Source organism: Lytechinus pictus, chromosome 3 (assembly GCF_037042905.1).
Source record: "Lytechinus pictus isolate F3 Inbred chromosome 3, Lp3.0, whole genome shotgun sequence".
NCBI lineage: Eukaryota > Metazoa > Echinodermata > Echinoidea > Temnopleuroida > Toxopneustidae > Lytechinus > Lytechinus pictus.
In genome coordinates this window covers 57,867,575-57,886,802 of record NC_087247.1, presented here as the reverse complement: position 1 = coordinate 57,886,802, position 19,228 = coordinate 57,867,575, and the positions used below count along the sequence as shown (strand labels likewise).

Below are 19,228 nucleotides of genomic sequence, written 5' to 3'. Positions count from 1 at the left end.
ATTACCAGATGAGAGCCTTCGCTCGAGTCGTTGTTAGGCAACAACCCTTTAACAATATCCCAGGTTTCTTTCATATCACTGGTCCCCTCTATCTTACTACGATAATATGACCTTTTCAGTTTTTTGTTGAGAGTATTAGTTTTGTTTCTGAGTGAAATATATTTCACCAACATAGCAGTACTTTCATATTCATTTTTATTTCTATCATATTTTATCTTATAGAACTGCTTTTTACAGTAGTCTCTGTCTCTTGCTAATTGTTTATAAGCCGATGTAATCCAAGGAGATCCTTTGATTTTTTTACGTACTGATACATACGGCGCATGTTTGTTTGAAAGTTCAACAAAAGCTTTCTTGAATTTGTTCCACATGACGTCAACATCAGTTTCATTCATAAAATAATCATTCCAATCAATACTTTCAACGTCACTAAGAAATGCATTTTCATTGAAAAACTTGAAAGATCGGAATTGTGAGATCTGAGGAGGTGATCTCTGTGTTTTCAATTTTGTAACAACATATATTAAGGAGTGGTCACTAAACCCAATAGACTGCACACCTGAATATAGCTCACCTAATGAGTTTGAAACATAAATCAGATCTATGAGGCTTTTACTAAAAGGGGTCACACGAGTTGGCTCATTGACGAGTTGTTTTAAACCTAGTAATTGACTAATTTCTATTAATTTGTTTGATAATGAGTTAACAGTGAGCATGTTGCAATTAAAGTTGCCTAGTAATATTATTCTATCTGAGAATGAAAATACTTGTTCAAGTAATTGACTAATTTCTATTAATTTGTTTGATAATGAGTTAACAGTGAGCATGTTGCAATTAAAGTTGCCTAGTAATATTATTCTATCTGAGAATGAAAATACTTGTTCAAGTAATTGACTAATTTCTATTAATTTGTTTGATAATGAGTTAACAGTGAGCATGTTGCAATTAAAGTTGCCTAGTAATATTATTCTATCTGAGAATGAAAATACTTGTTCAAGATTGTTATCTAATTCATCAAAAAAGGATATGGTGGAATTTGGTTTTCGATAAATGATGCCCACATACAAACTGGCTTCATTTTTGGGCTTTAGTTCAATCCAGATCAATTCTAAATTTTCACTTTCAAGATCGTACCTCCTAATATAAGGTAGACCCTGTTGAATGTAACAGCAAACTCCGCCCCCTAAACAACCTCTGTCTTTTCTCTCCAAATAATAACCTTCAATATAGCATTCATTACTGCCAATAGTCTCATCTAACCAGGTTTCAGATAATGACATTAGATGATATGAACAGCGCTTAAGAAGACATCGTATATCAACCATTTTATTGCGAAGACTTCTAATGTTTAAATGGGCAACTTTAAGTCCCTTTCTATTTGGAAATATAAGTTATTCGGGTTCCGACTCAATCTCATTATGGGCTGATATGTTTACTGTATTGTCTGTCAGATTTAAGTCTGTCTGATCTGAATCAGAATTATTTAAGCTCATTAACACAGATTGATTAGAACATTCATGAAGGGGTAGCTCTTTCCACAGACAACAATCGCATATCCAGTCAGTGTTTGATCTGAAAAATGGTAATGACATGCCAGAACAATCTAAATGTCCCCAGTTTTTACAGTTAATACAAAGCATAGCATTCTGATTATTTCTAACTGTTTTCTTACAATAAATACATGGATATTTTTAAGGCATAGTGATAGGCAATTACAGTAAAGAAGTAAACAATATATAACAAAAAGTGCTAACAATTTTACTCAAGCGTTAAAAGGAAATTGAGTGTAACACTATAAAAAAGTTTTTCAATCAACAAGGAAACAATTTTACAGTTTTGAGTCAGTGTCAGCTAGACTTGTGATCGAGATCTTCGTTCCGTTAGCATTAACAACCGTGATCCTCCCATCAAGTGTCCAGACTTTCTTGACGTTCTTATACGAGCGAAGTTTGCTGACGATGGCTTGTCTGCTCGCGGTGAGATCTTCATGAATGAAGATATTAGTACCCTTGAGTTTAGATCGAGCTTTTTAGATCTCTTGTCGGGTGTTATATCGGGTGAACTTAACCCTTTAGCACCTACAGATTCCTATGCATAATGGCAATTACTCACTGGAGGAAACAATAAAACTGGTAATAAGTAGGCATTGTTCCAAACAAATTGAAATAGTTTTTTATAAATTTACTTTTGTTCATTACAAGTTATATTTATTTTGTAGCATAGGACCTGTTGAATAGAATGGTACATGGCAAAGTTCAATCAGATGTACGAATATTGACCTTTGACAATCGTTTGCAGCGCGAGAAGAAAAAAAACAAAAGTTCGGGTTTCAGCCGCCCCAGTCCCACGCCTTCAAAAAAATGTAAAGTATCACTGACAGAATACTAAAGTTTTCGCCAAATCTTGGATCAAATATGTCAAAAATTAATTCCAACTCACATCTAGATGTCACTCTGTGTGATATCCAACGTTTTTGATGAACTTATAGCAACGCCCGAGCTTCTTCGGCGAAGTAAGTGGTTTTCCGAGACATGGACGCAGCCATCTTTGCTGAGATCGACTGCGCAACAGTCTGGAACTTGCTACACACCGATGCATGTCAATCGGTTTTTCTCTATTATACTCAATAGGAGCATACACTTTTCTATGCAGATCTATATAGTAGCCAACCTATACGGTATGCACACGCATTATTACCACGGTAAATCATAGACAAGAGATACTATAGCGCAAAGAAAACGTACGGGCGGTTAAGGGCGGTTCAGTGTGTAATAGGAAGGGCGGTCTCGGGCGGTTCAGGTGCTATAGGGTTAATGATGATCGGACGAGGTTTCTGCGATGCGTTGCTCTTAGATCTTGGTGTGATCCGATGGCTACGGTCGATATGCACGGGATCAAGATTGATTCCAAGATTGCGACGAACAACATCGATGATCAGCTGATCTGTGTTTTCTTCTTGATTCTCAGCGATTCCATGGAAACGAAGACACTGCCTACGTGAATACTGCTCTTGGTCCTCACACAATCGTCGGATTTCATTCACTTGTCTGGAGAGATCGTCAACTGAAGATTGAAGAGTCGCGATTTCTTCGGAGTATTTGTGAAGATCCAGTTGAATGGACTCGTAGACTTGCTTCGTCACCTCTTCTTTCACTGCGTCGATAATTGCTTGGATGAGACGAGAATGTGTTTCTTCGCTGATCGCTTTGTCAACCTGAGTGCGAATACTGCGTAGCAATGTGGGGTCATTCAATACGTCCACAGTTGAATGATCACCTGAAATCGTTGGAGATCTGTTGGCTGAATCCATCGGGTGCGCCCCGGGCGTTTGTTGGATCTGGCCTCGTACTTCAAAGTCCCCTTTCGGTGGTAGCTCAGTGGCTTCAAAGTTACCTTTCTCAATCCGAGATTTGGACCGCATTTTCATCGTTGAAGTGGTAGGAACAGTCATTGTGGTAGTAAGAAGTATGATATATAAGCTGAAAATGATAAAATCCTGATATAAATCCAACAGAAAGCCGAATTTTGATCACACTTTGGTCACACGTGCGCGCGTACTCAATCATGGTTGTAATAAATGTGAATTTAGAGCAAGACATATTTGAAAGTGCCTAAATTGAGCAGGATGATGATCTACAGAAGAAGTCAGTTATGTAAAGCAAAACCTGTATTAGGTTTGTATTATGGCAAGAAATATTTTTATTTTTTTACTTACTTACTTACTTGGATTTACTTGGATGTAGAGACGTAAAGCTTGTAGCTTATTTGCCCCTCGTCACGTTGGATAGTCTCTGGTAGGGTAAAAACTTTAGTGGATAGTTTTTCCAGTGCCTCTCAATAGCTGATTTGAACATATTGACACTTGATGCAGAAACCGCTTCCTCTGGTAAAGCATTCCAGTTATTTATACTCCTAATTGAAAATGCATTTTGCCTTATTTGCAATTTGCATCTTTTTTTCTTAATTTCATACTGTGACCTCTGGTTCTACCATGAACATCCATCTCAAAGAAGTTGTTTAGGTCAATTTGATCAAGTCCTTTTGAAATTTTGTATATTTGGATCAGTTCAGCTCTTTGTCTTCTATATGATAGAGTAGGTAGATTTAACGCCTTCAGCCTTTCAGGATAGTCTAGATGACGGAGATGAGGCAATAGTCTGGTTGCTCTCTGTTGCACCTTTTCAAGTAGATCTTCATCTCGTTTATATACAGGAGCCCATGCAGAGTTGCAATATTCCAGAGTAGGTCTTACAATGGCTTTATAAAGCTTGAGCCATCCTTTCTCATTTAATGCTGTGAAAGACCTCTTAATCATTCCAAGTTTTGCATTAGCCCTTTTTGCAACATCAGCAGCATGGGTGCTGAAGGATAGAGACTTCTCAAAAAGGACTCCTAGATCTTTCTCTTTTTCATCAGACTTTACTTCTTGGTGACCGTCTTCAGTTGTCATATGGTATGAGAAGCTTTGATTATTTCGACCATAGTGAATAACTTTACAATTTGACTCGTTGAATTTCAGTTGCCACAAGTTTGCCCATTCCTTTACTGCATTCACATCATCCTGTAGGATATCTGCATCCCTCTGTGAGTCTACAACACGGTACATCTTAGTATCATCTGCAAATAGCTTCATACTAGATCTTACAACATCTGGTAGGTCATTGATGAAACAGATGAAAAGGGTGGGGCCAAGGACGCTACCTTGCGGAATTCCGCTACTGACTGGTAGTGGTGTGGATAAATGACCATTGATCATTACTCTCTGAGATCGATCAGTCAAGTAAGCCTCAATCCAGTTTAGTAGATTACCGCTTATTCCATATGCTTCAAGTTTACGGAGCAGACGTTTATGAGGGACACTGTCAAATGCCTTCTGATAGTCTAAGTAGATGCAGTCAATGTTGTGTCCATCATCAATATCTTTAGTCCAATCCTCTAATACGCCCAACAACTGTGTAGTACATGATCTGCCATTGCGAAATCCATGTTGATTCTTATTCAGTAGATACTCCTCTTCCAGGTGTTGTAGTAGGATTTTACGCACTATTTTTTCCATAATCTTGCATACCACAGATGTCAAACTCACAGGTCTATAGTTAGAAGGATTATTTCTCTTTCCCTTCTTGAAAAGTGGTACTACATTGGCCTGTCTCCAGGAATCAGGAACGCTGCCTTCTTGCATCAACTTGGTGAAGATGATTTGTAGCGGTAAACTTATTTCCTTGTGTACCTCCTTAAGAACTCTGGAGTTTATCCCGTCAGGTCCAGGTGATTTGTCAACATTCAGCTTAGAGAGTAAATCTTCAATATCTTGGACTTTGAATTCTACTTCTCTTATCTCTACTTCAGTTTTCTTTTGGATGAAAGGCATTGAAGACAGATCCTCTACTGTGAATACACTTCCAAAGAAAGCATTAAAAGTGCTTGCTTTCTCTTCGTTAGTCTTGGCTGTAAAACCATTTTCTGTAATAAGATCAGGAAAACCAGCTCTAGATTTGGTTTTGCTCTTTACATACTTCCAAAAACTTTTGGCATTGTCCTTTACTTTTTCTGCAATCTGGTTCTCGAACTCGGCCTTAGCACTTCGGACTTCTGCTGTTGCCCTATTTCGATGTATAACAAATAGCCTCCAGTTTTCCTCCGATCGATTTTTCTGATATCTATTCCAATATTTGTGTTTAAGTTTTACAGCCTCTACTGATCTGGTATTCATCCATTGTGGTCTGTATGTACGAGCTCGCCTTTTTCGGAGTGGTATGCATCCCTGGACACATTTCAACATTTATTTCATAGGGTCCAGTGCCATGTAAGAATATGAAGAATAATTTTCAGATGGGGACACTAGACATCAAGGGTTCACAAACCTAAGGCCTGAAAAAAAAAACCAGTGATTTGAGAAAAGTGATGTGATTATTTCAACCTGGTAAATCTATTGACCTGTGGCGAAGTGTTTTGTTGTATATAACAGGTTTAAGGATGTCTGATGTAGCCAATAGAGTATATGTATTATACTTTAGTTATAGGCAACCTCCAAGCTGTGTATCTTTGGAGTTCAGAACTGTGCATTTAGTGTGCAGTACTGTGCATTTTGGGTGCATCATTTTCCCCTTAACATGTAAAAACTAAGATGCCATCAGGTATGCATGCTTTCAATAAAACTCAAGGCTATGGAGATTACTTTATAGGCACGCATAATACATGTAGATGTGCCTGTGAATGTCATAATGAAAATTATATGTGACCTCTTTGTCTGTGCAACAAAGGATCGAGGGATTTGAAGAACAAACATTCCTCTATGAATTCATTCTGCCAATTTGTTTTCTAAAAACAAATAATGCACATTTGTAATTCATGTTATTTACGATGCCGGTATCTAGGGTATTCACAATATTATGCAAAAAGCACTTGCACAAGTGCCTTGTGTTTGTCCCATGTTGTAAGTGCCCTCAAGTGGGCTGCATCGCCACAACATGGTCATAATTGTGCATTATTTGTATATTATAGGCAATATGAAGTTGAAGGTGTTTTTTTTCCACGATATTTAGGTGTCTTACTATTTATTGATGATAAGATGTAAGGTTTCTACGTAAAAATGAATCATATAAATGTTCTGAATGAATATTTGGGAAATCAGCACAATCAAATGCATCAAACATATCAGAAAACAGATAAACAATAACAGTAACATGAATGGAACTCAATTCCAAATATGAAGTCTGGAAGTGCAATGACTGTATATTAGAAGGGCTTTCATTTGACACATCTAATCTTTATGCTATTAACATAATTTGCATTATAAAACAAAAAGAAGTTTTTATTACAGTATAAATAAAGAGAATGGAGTAGTCTTCGAAAATTCAGTAATTCCTTAAACAATAATTCATGAGAAGATGTAGATGAATAACAAGCTGCAATGATTAAATGATAAAATGAATGGATGCATCAGAGTAGAAAGGAGTGACAGAAGCAGGCCTACATGAAAAAAGTGACAATGTAAAACTCCCAATGTTACACACTGCAAATTGGTTCCTTTGTCTTAATTTTCAGTACCAGTCCAAATATTTTCTACTAGGTGGATTTTCCTTACATATTTTGTTTACCTTAATTATTAATAAGGTGAAAAAAAAATTACCAGTATTTTATTTCTATGAAAAATATAATTTTGTGTACGTTAATTATGAATAAGGTAAATATCTTTTTCCGTATTTTAGTTTCATGAAAAATGGTAACTTTTTAAAGTTGATTTGATAATTTCAGTTTAGGGAACCATTGCACTTGTTTGTGATTTATTATTGAGTAATTGTGTGTATAAAAAATAGCATATACTGTTCAAACATGATTTTTGCTCAGTTTCAATTTCATGTATTGGACTACTACAATTGATATCTTGAGTGCAAGAGCAATTGATTCATATTCTGAAAAGGTAAACTGTTTCATAAAATTGTACAGTTGAGTTTCTTTGTCTGTTGTGTCAGCATGAGCTCGGATCAATTACTCTAGCATTTTGGAGAGTATTAATTTGGGAATGTATTTAAAAGGGTAATAAACCAAACATTTGTTTATTTTTCATATTTTTTAGGTATCAGAGGTTGGGACCAGCTCTATCCCCACATGGCTCGACTTCAACCAAACTTCTTATACGCTCTATGGAATTCCTTTGGTCACAGAGAAAGGTTTCTATTTGATGAAGGTATCTCTGTTATTCATGTCTGACAATACAACATCTGTTCAAGCCCAAGATATCTTTGCCATTGATGTAGATTTTGAAGCATCACAGGAACTGACCAAGAAAGAAATCTTAGCAGGTGTTGGTGCCAAACCCCACCAGACATTATATACAGTTGGGAAAATGAGTGAGCGTGATACATGCAGGAGAGATGAAATACAGACTGTCATGTCTGTATTGTTTGATGCAGATGTAAACCAACTCATTGGGGCCAGCAGAATATCCTTGATCACCAGTTTAGCTTCATTTGTTAATCAACCCTTACAAGAATTCATCATGAGCTCCAAGCATAGTAGTGTTATCTTGAAGATGCAGAAAGATGTTGTGATTGCAGCTGGTCCGGGTAACGGTCACAATGCTGGAAGCAATAATGGAATTGTTGTATCATGGCCACTTCCCTGTGCGACACAAAACCTTATTATCCAATTTCCAAAGGTGTTGTCTAGAAATATTGCATCTGGGCACTTCAGAGACACTACTGGCTTCAATGTGATCAATTGGTATATTACAAAAGTGAGAAATGATGGTGTGAATGCTAGAGGACGTTCAAAGAGAGAGGCAGCAAGGACTGTGGTACCAACTCCCAAACCATCGCAGACTGCCTCGGTCATGACTACAACCTCTCTGCTTACAATCTCATCTAGTGATCAATCAATGCAGACTATGTTAACATCTGTAGAATCAACACTTTCATTTACATCATCACGTAGTGAGCAGACAATGTCATTTTTTTCATTCAGTACATCTGGATTTGAATTTCCAACAACTCCAATGGACTTCTCCTCTACACCTACTTCTATATATAGCCCATCTCCATCTATACGTACATTGACAAGTTTTGGAACAGAGAGTACACAGGTATCTCTTTCACAGTCACTCTTCATGACAAGTTTGTCAACCTTCTTCATGTTGCCTACAGCTGACTTGTTTAGTTTGTCAGTGCAGACATCACTTTTCTCTCCTACATCTCATCAAAGAACTACTTCCTACCAGACACAAATCTCCTCACCTTTGGAAAGTTCAGAGTCAACAGAAGAGTTTTTGACCTCTATTTTCATTTCAAGTGATATAATTTCACGAAGTAATATAGTCTTTCCCAGTGTACACAGTACATTGGATGATAGTCAAAGTATATTTAAGTCAACTGATATAATTTCATCTTCTTTGCAAATACCCAAATCACCAAGTATTTCTTATGACGAATCTGTTCCATCAACCAGCTTGGTATTCACAATGCTCTCTCGTCAATCCATTGAGAGCTTGTTTTCATCTAGTTTACTATCTACCCTTCAAAGCTCCATATTGGATTCAACTGCTTTTCCTGAAATGTCCAGTGGTGGAAGTCTCATCCCATCAGTATCTACAGGGCTTACAATATCTTTAGGAGCTTCAGATTTTGAAAGTACACACACCTTTAGGCTTACATCAGTAGAGGTAACAACATCATCCCAGATTACATCAACACCTTCAGATAGTGCTATTTTGTCAACTTCTCCATATTTCTTAAGCACTCTCCTGTTTTCATCAGAGATAACTATATTTTCCACTGGATATGTTCAGACATCAAATAGCCTAATGTTAACCTCGCATATTGAGACTAGTTCAGGAGGAACAATGATAACAATGCTTTCAACATCAACCCCAATGTCTTCACAAATTCATACCAGTTTATTCTCAACAACGAGCATCACAGCACCCTCGCTCACACATGTAACCACAAGTGAAGTGACAACACTTATGACCTCTTCAGGAGTATCCTCCAAACAAGATGTTTCAACAGCTACTGCCGTCTTTCCTACATCACCGAGGTCCATTGAAATCCAATCATCTGACATTGTTCAAAGTACAACAGTCCTTCTCTCATCCACTGTTGCACCTCCAAATACTATGTCATCTAGTTATGTTTTAAGCCCTATGCCACCATCCACTGAAACGTTCACAAGTTCCAGTTCCAGCAAGCTGGTGATGTCTACCTTTGAAACATCTGCATCAGGTATGATTCAATCAAGTCTTGTGGAAACTGACACAATTTCTTTGTCATCACTGATTGGAGTGAATACACTTCTAAGCACTAAGGATGTTACAGCATCTCCCACCTTACCCTCGGATAGTTTTATGAGCACTGGTACTTTAATAGACACCATTTCTCTGTCTGAACGTTTATCCTCATCTTTGTCTCCAAAGATGTCAAATTACTTGACATCAATTTTGCCAAACACCCCTATCACTGCTTCCTTAGTCAGTATAACTGAAATGTTATCTGTCACACAGTCATATATATCGAGAGGAACTCTTTTGACTGGTGGAGTGACTGAAATATCCATGACCTCAACATTCTTTCAAACACATAGTTTGGTGACTACTGGTGTGTCTGAGATATCAACTTCTATCTTACACCAATCTTCTGAATCAGCTTTTTTATCAAAAAGCTATCTTGTGTCATTATTTAGCTCAAGTACCAGTGAGTTTCCATTTCTTAGCACAAGCATGGCACCATCACTTTCATCTGTGAAATATGTAAATTCTTCAGCACCTACTGGTTCTATTTCACCCTCGGAGCAAACTTCGACAGACATGTTTTTAACAACTCTTCAACTATCAACTTCAGAGATATTAAGCACAAGTGCTTTTCAGTCATCTCCTTTTTCTGTTTCATCAATGGCAAGTTTCCCAACTCCCACTTTATCATCCACTGGTGCATCTCTTGCACACTCTGTCCTTACTTCTACTGTCAGTCAGGAAACTACAAGTATTGGGTTAGAATCTGATAAGTCAATGACCTTGTTCTTTTCAGATTCGTCAAGTGAAACCTCAACATTCTTGTCGTCTGAAATAGCTTCCAGTCTCAAATTTACACTTTTGAGTACCATCATGCAATCTGTGTTCTCACAGTCCTACATCTATCATTCTACTTTTGTCCAGCCATCAAGCTCATTGGCATTATCATCTTCTGTGGACTCTCCAAGTCCCCATTACAGGTCTTCTACCCAAACAGCATTTTCTCCTGTATTTTCAGCAACGTCACATTTCTCAAGTCATTCTTCTGACTCCAAGACCACTTTTGTACCATCATTGATCACAAGTTCTTTGCTTGAGACAGGGAGTTTAGTATCAACAGAGATAAAAACACAATCAGAACTAATGTCCACCAGTGTATCTTCTGTATTTCCATCAACTGAAGTGATGGTAAGGAGCTCCTTTTCTCTAGGTATATCATTATCAGTACCCTCCTTATCAAGCAATTTAAGAACCCACTCAGAACTGTCTATGAGTGTACCTTCCATTTTCTCGTCATCTGGAAAAAAGAGTTCCTTGCCTAGTCCTATGATGTCATCAATCCATTTGAGCACTCAACTAATGCCTACCAGTTTACATTCCATGTTCTCATCAACTGAAGAGATGGTCATGAGCTCTTTGTCAAGTCTTACTCCGTCATCATCAATCCCCTCCAGTAAAACCCAGTCAGAACTGTTCTCTAGTGTACGTCCCATAATCTCATCAACTGAAGAGATGGTCATGAGCTCCTTGATTAGCCCTTCGCCATCACCATCAGTACTGTCCATTTCAGTGGTGATGTCATCCAGCTCTATTATATCACCTAGTCCTACTGTTTCTCAGACATCTATGACAGGCCAGACTTTAGTACTGCCTTCCCTTCCCAGCACAGATGTATCGATGCCCATATCATCACACTTTGTTTCAGTTTCTGACATCAAACCAACACCGCCATCATCCAGTCGACATGATGTTATGTCCACGCCAGTTGTCACCACTCAACCAGCTACAACTCCGACAGAAACCACAACAGGTAACTATATTAGTTTTCATGTGAATCTCATGTAATGTGATTTCTTAGCCTACCTTAAGATTAAATCATACTTTATTCTTGTAATATTCAAACTTTTAAAAACAGTTTGCGAATAGATTTGATATTTCCAATTTTTTAGCTCATCCAGCCCGAAGGGCCAGCCAGATGAGCTTATGCCATGGCGTCCTTCGTCTGTCGTCCGTCCAGAATTTCAAACTGTTTCTTCGTCATTTCATGTCCGATTTCAATTCTGTTTGCTTTATATGATAGCACTAGGTTACTAGGTTGGGGATTCAAAACTTCTACACAGAATTTTGAAACTCATTAAATATGCTATAATGCTAATTTGTGCAAATTTTTCAAAATTCACAAAAAATGCTTCTTCATTTGGTGACCAATTTTGATTTTTTGTTTTTATCTTGAAGAGCTTCAAGAGGTTCACCAAACTTCTGCACAGAATTATGAAATTTTGACTGTAAATTTATTTATGCTAATTCATGCATATTTTTCAAAATTCACATAAAATGCTTCTTAATTTTCTTTATTTGTTGACCGAATTTGAAATTTTTTCTTCCATCTGGTAAAGTTTCATGAAGTTCACTAAACTTCTACACAGAATTGTGAAATTTTGACTAGAAAAATTTGTATGCTAATTTATGCAAAATTAATATGGGTATTTTTCATATTCCCCCAAAATGCTTCTTTATTTGTTGACCGATTTTGATTTTTTTCTTCCATGTGGTAGAGCTTCATGAGGCTCACTAAACTTCTACACAGAATTTTTAATTAGAAATTTTTTTAATGTTAATTTATGCAAATTTAATTTATGCGTATTTTTCAAAATTCCAAAAAAATGCTTCTTTATTTGTTGACCGATTTTGATTTTTTTGCTTCCATCTGGTAGAGCTTCATGAGGTTCATCAAACTTCTGCACAGTATTTTGAAATTTTGACTAGAAAGTTTTTTATGCTAATTTATGCATATTTTTCAAAATTCACATAAAATTCTTCTTAATCTTCTTTATTTGTTGACCGATTTTGATTTTTTTCTTCCATCTAGTAGAGCTTCATGAGGTTCACTTTTACACAGAATTTTGAAATTTTGACTAGAAAAAAATTGTTATGCTAATTTATGTGAAATTTATTCATACATGTAAATCACAAAAAGTGCCTCTTTATTTGTTGACCGATTTTGATTTTTTCCCTTCCATCTGGTAGAGCTGAATCAGAATGAGGTCTACTAAATTTCTACACAGAATTTTTGAAATTTTGACTAAAAAAATGTTTATGCTAATTTAAGCGTATTTTTCAAAATTCACATAAAATGCTTCTTCTTTATTTGCTGTCCGATTTCAATTTTTTTCTTCCATCTGGTAGAGCTTCATGAGGTTGAGACCGTTGAGGTTCACCAAACTTCTATATAGAATTTTGAAATTTTGAGTAGAAAGTTATTTATGCTACTTTATGCAAAATTTATTCACGATCATAAATAAATGCCTCTTTATTTGTTGTCCGATTGTATTTTTTTTGTTCCATCTGAGGGCTCCATGAGGTTCACCAAGGTTCTACACAGAATTAAGAAATTTTGAATAGAAGATTATTTATACAAAATTTATTCATTACACAAAAAATGCTTCTCGGTCATTTCTTCATCAACTTCAATTCTGTTTTCTCAATTTATATCACCAGTATAATTCACTACAGTGTCAACTGGGCTGAAATGAAAAATTGTGTTAATTTTTTTGTGAGATGCCGGATAAGCTCTACATCATTGATGTGCTAGTTTGTAAATCCTTTGGAATGCCAATTTGAAATTATGCAGAATGAAATTTAAAAAAAAGGATTATTTAAATTCATATTGATTATGATATAAGATTTCATTGGCGTTTCACTTAGCATCAATTTCGACATTAAATAACTGCTCAGTGACACAACATTTTCTCAGGACTTAATATCTGGGAGGGCATAGGGTTAGAGTTATGATTGTAATATTTATAGTATTTGTTTCAGAATAAGGATTATGGTTTATTTAATTTTGGAGGTTAGTTTTTAGAATTGGCTTAACATGCAGATTTTCCATTGGGACAATTGTCATGGGAGTAGATGTCATGGAACCAACTGTTCCAATGAAACTCTCTTCTCTCATTTTATCTACAGAACCTGAAAACCAGAGGCCTATTATCCAGTATCCCATTGATGAAATCAACATTGCATTAGGAGATGTTCTGTATTTCTTTATCCCAGAAGACACCTTTCATGACCCAGAGGATGGGTTAACCTTTGATCTTGAGCTTGACCTGCTCACTACGGACCATGAACCAGTGAGTTCCTCTCACTGGCTGCAGCTAGTTAATAATCAGCTGACCCTTGCTGGTGTGCCTTTAGAAAGCAACCTCACATTGTCAAGAAATGAATATCTCTTGTCTGCAACAGATTCAGAGGGGCTGGTGGCTTATGATGCATTTGTTGTCAAAGTGCAGGAAAGATCTTTAGAGTATAATCATGAATTAGTCATCACCCTCAACAATGACTTTCAAAATTTTGTGGAAGATAGCCAAAATATTGTTTCTTTATGTGATGGTGTAGCCAGTTATCTTGGAGATCAAAATACTGATGCTTTCAGTATAGCTTCACTGGCTAAAGGTTCTGTAGTTATGACATATTCAAATAGGACCATAACAAACAAGCATTGTGACTATGAAGCTATTGAAAATATATTTAGCAGCATGGCCTATCCCAATGGCACACCAACAAATGACTTTGAAAAAGTTCTCTTGCCAAACTATGAAATTAGAAACATTGAAAGGATATTCTTAAATATTTGTTCTGTAAGTACTTTATCGCCTGTGACTAATATTACTGAGTATCCTGGGATAGGGACCAACCTTCTTCTTGTGACAGTACTTCCAGCATCTCTGCTGTCTTTCCTCTTTTTATTCTGTTTCATCATCATCTGTTGCTGCTACAAGCGCAGTAGAGGTGGGGAGGAGTTCTTGCTGCATGAAGAGAAACCCATCTTTGCAAAGAATCGCAAGCCAATTTACCTAGACAGAGAGCTTGATGATAAAGAACCCAACAGGACTTCTGATCCTGTTATTCTCCCAATCGATGTAGACCCTGTAAAGTCATCTCAGACCTTCAGACGAAAACCTCATGAATATCAAAGGGAGCCAAAACCACCACCTCCTCAGTATAGACTGCCTGACTATGCTCATGTGAACTTGGGTTATGATGGCTTTGATAATGAAGTTGAAAATGATGTTTATGAAATGAAACCTCCGACATATACTTCACAACCCATTCTCCATAATGTAGCTGATCCGAAGTCACTTCCACCTCTTTACAGATTGCCTCCACCATACCAGTCTCAAGATAGAGGATTCTTTGAAGAATCTGACATTTGATTTAATGCTATCTCAGCCACGGCGAGTTTTCTTTCAGCAAGAAATTTATCCACATTGTGCAATACTCAACCCAGGTGAGGTGAATGGGTACCTGGCAGGATTAATTCCTTGAATGCACCAAGCGCCTTTAGCAGCTAGAATTACAGCCGGGGTAATATATAGTGTGCCATTGAATAGCAAACTAGATAAATCAGCGCCTCATAAATGATAAAAGCTATGTATTATTATTATCTCTTCATGTTGATCAGTTAGCCCAAGTATAGCCAGTTCATTGGAAGGCTCTTGTGGCTAAGTATTTATTTCATTGGGAATTTTTTAGTGAAAGTTTTTAGAATAAGCAACATAATATTAAATGATTTTTATGCAACAGAGCACTATCTCAAATTTTAGTGAAAATTATTTTTGTATCTTTGACAACACATTTTCTTTCCAATAGCCAGCTACTTTATAAAAAAAAATAGGCTACTGCACTCATAGGAACAAGATTTCAACATTACTTCAAACGAAACTTTAGAAGGAAGCAACACTCAGTTTATTCTGATGAATGTTTGTTTTAGCCCTATGCAATAGTACAGTAAAATGTAGTTTTCTAATACTCCACACATATTTAAACTGAAAAGGACGCCATTTCACAAAGACTTACATTTGTCATTATTTAAACTTCATGGTATCTAGGATGTTTATTGGCTGCCGATCCTTGTTACTAGTTAGTTACCACTGTGGCAAAGTTACAATAATTGTATTTCTGAAATGGCGCCCAGGTAAAACATCAAATCTCATTGAATTGCTGAAACCTTTACTTTTTACGTTCCAAGATTAACACAAGCATGCATTCACATCTATATTTCAAGTCTGACTAATTACTTAAAGAGGGAATTGTATTGCGTGTTATATTACATGCATGTAAATTACGCCCCTATTGTGACAAAACTCGGACATGTTGATTCTTTCAGATGGGTTGACCATTACTGTATGTAATTACCACCATTCATTATTAACAGCGTTTTTCTTTCATATGATTACAAACCATATTTAAATACTATATTTTTCATGGTATCTTACATAGTTCTTCAGATTAATTCTTATTTTCCCCTGTCCTTGGGATTCATCATTCATTTGAATATATCTTTAATTTTTAAATTCTTACTCCTGAACCATGTTATATTGTATGTCTTAGTAGAAATTGGTTGACCAAAAGGCTTCTAATGATCATGAACTTTGGTGGCACACATATCATGAAATGAATAAATTGACTGTGTTATTGCATTTGGATTTTGAAAAATTAAGGGAATAGGCAAGTAAAAAATATGCAGTTTTGAATATTTGAAATTTGTGATTAAGTTAACTCTAAAAGGTTTGGGGGCAGCAGATTAGCACCCCCCTCAACATTTTTTGTGCTGCTCGCTGACTTTTCACTTTCAAGTCTTGCGCAACTTTTGAGACCAAATTTACTACATGTAGTAATGCAGTTACAATATTGCACAACATTATGTACCGTAAGGGCACTAGTATTCAACCCGTTTGGAGAGTTTCCTCAAATATCTAGAAATATAGAATTTACCTGAATTTCAGACCCGTCTTATTTCCAAGAGCAAATGCTGGTTATTCTTTTTCCGTTATTTTTTTCTTCAACCCATCGACTGTGTGCGCGGGCGATCGAATTATACGGCGATGGTTTTTGGCACTAGTATTCAATCCGTCGGCACTAGTATTCAACCTAGCGATGAAAGATGGCCCTGTCTTTCAATCTGCCCTTGTCCCATCCGACTATGGACTAGACCAATTGAGATGACACCAAACAGGGAATTAATCAAAGCCAGAGACTTACATAAGTCTAGATCTAATTGAGCAATCTAAACCATTTTGAAATTAGCCATCTATCATCACTAGGTTGAATACTAGTGCATTTCAGTGCAAAAGGTCATCGCCGCATAATTCGATCCTCCGCGCATACAGTCGACAGATTGATAAAGAAAATACCGACAACAGATTACACTGGAAATAACAAAGGTATGAAATTAAGATAAATTCCCTATTTCTAAATATTTGGGGAATTTGTCCAAATCTTTGAATTAAGCCGGGTTGAATACTAGTGCCCATACGGTAAGTGCATGTCAGACCCAGAATTGCTATTAGTGAATTAAGAACAAATCCAAAACAAATCGTGTTTTTAGCCGAAATTCATAAATATATCATTTCTACTTTTACTGATTAAAATCATTGATTATTTTTATAAGAATTAAGACGGCAACAATTCCCATTGAATAAACAATAAAAAACAATAGTTGGAAAACAAAGAAATATTTAATACATTAGACAAAGAATTGTTTTACCCATACTTTAAAAATTACATTTGATCGGAATCCTACAGAGTCTGTGGAACTAGTCTTTCAAATTACAAATCAACGTCTTAGTGCATGTACTTAATTTATTTCAAGTTGGTAAATTTCATGAAATGACATATTCTATCAAAACCAGTCCCTATCGGATTCCTTGTTGTCAAAGTGAAATTGTATTATTGTAATTAGATCTATCATTTGTAGTTCTATGCATATTACTCTTTTTAAACCCATCTAGATACATTGAATAGTACTTTAAACAAATGTACAGTGTATTCTCTCAAAACTTTCACAATACTGCATAGTATACCATTACAATAATGTACTCAATCTGATGCTTTTATAATTCCGTATATATATATATCCTTGCTTCTATTCATAAGTCTTCTATCACATGATGATCTGAAACCTTTGTTAAGTAGGTCCTTCAGCTCGCTATTGTACTTGAAGTAAAAAAAAATGAATGAATGTAATGATGAAATAATTATTCTTTTGTTTTATTTTCCAAAGTGAGTTGGTTAAATGTTTTTCAAGAGGAACTAAAACAGACATAAACATGACAGACATCACTATACAACGAGCTTGCCTAGCATAATGATTATTGTACTGAATATTCTAATATCATCTCAGAAAATGAGTAATAGTTGGTAAAATGAGAATTAAAGTTTAATATGACATGTGATAGTAACTTTACTTATGAAATCTGCATACCTGTCAACTATTCCTATTGAATTTTGGGTAAAAGAAATTTTCAATTATATCCTGTATTCCTATTCTGTGATAAATATGAAGTATTGAATTGGAAATTTAACTTCATATTTCTGGAAATTTCTTGTTATTTTTTTTAAATTTCTTGGCTGTCAGGGTTTGCAATTATTGTAGCAAGTATTCATGGTAAATGTATTCAAATGAGTAACTCTATTAGCCCAGTTCCATTGTAATTGAACACTTCTTGAGTTCAGTGTTAAGGTAAAGCATAATGATGCAGTGATGTGTATACTGAGTTTGTATGTTGTTCCTAATAGAGAATAGATATTCATTTTGTAACATACATGTGTAAACTCATTTTGCTAGCATCGAACCTTACCTTACGGAACAGTACTTTTTACTCTTTCAATGTAATATTTCATAAGTGTTTTGTCTGCTATGTTGCTATCTTATGTAATAAGTTTTTTTTGTATATAATTTGGACAATATGAAAAGTAATTTGAATGTACAAATTATAACATATCATTTTTGTATCATGTTATTTATTCTTGCCTTTAAAATTGCATTGTAAAAACACTTGTCAAATTGATGAATATCTTAGTTGGAAGTAGAAATAGATTTGATTCTTACAGAATGAGAGGTACACCACACCTCTCCCTGATGTACATGTAGAGTTAGCAATATCTGAAATTCAGAAACTAGATTGAAATCATTAACTACATGTATCTTACATGGCAACAAATAAGTTCACCATGCACTGTGTTTGAGAGCTATGCAGATCATGTGGGTGACCAAGCACAATTCAGCATGTAGTGATAGAAGAATTCTTAATAGTATGGCATGATGGTACCCTTATCACAAAATAATAGATATCTTGATGAATAACTGACCACTTGTTTTTTGTCCCGCCTGCATAGCAGAGCGAAACTATAGGCGTCGCTTTTCCGATGGCGGCGACGGCGGCGGCGTCAACATTGAAATCTTAACCAAGGTTTAATTTTTGAAATGTCATCATAACTTACAGAGTATATGGACCTAGTTCATGAAACTTGGACATAAGAGGATTCTAGTATTACTGAACATCCAGCCTGAGTTTCAGGTCACATGACCAAGGTCAAAGGTCATTTAGGGTCAATGAACTTACATCATGTTGAGGGACTCAATATCGAAATCTTAACCAAGGTTAAGTTTTTGAAATGTCATAACTTTGAATGTATACGGACCTAGTGCAAAAAACTTAGACA

The 19,228-nt window shown here is 36.0% G+C and overlaps 1 protein-coding gene across 2 annotated transcripts in view; it reads left to right on the top strand.

Moving 5' to 3' along the window:
• LOC129256916 (mucin-2-like) overlaps positions 1–18,451 on the top strand; it is a 30,730-nt gene extending 12,279 nt beyond the window's left edge. For both annotated transcript variants that reach the window (XM_064097447.1, XM_064097446.1), the window contains exons 3-4: positions 7,580–11,534; positions 13,691–18,451. In XM_064097447.1, coding sequence (XP_063953517.1) covers positions 7,580–11,534; positions 13,691–14,937 — 5,202 coding nt within the window. In that variant the 3' untranslated portion in view covers positions 14,938–18,451. The remainder of the gene's footprint in view (positions 1–7,579; positions 11,535–13,690) is intronic.
• Positions 18,452–19,228: the final 777 nt, after the last annotated feature.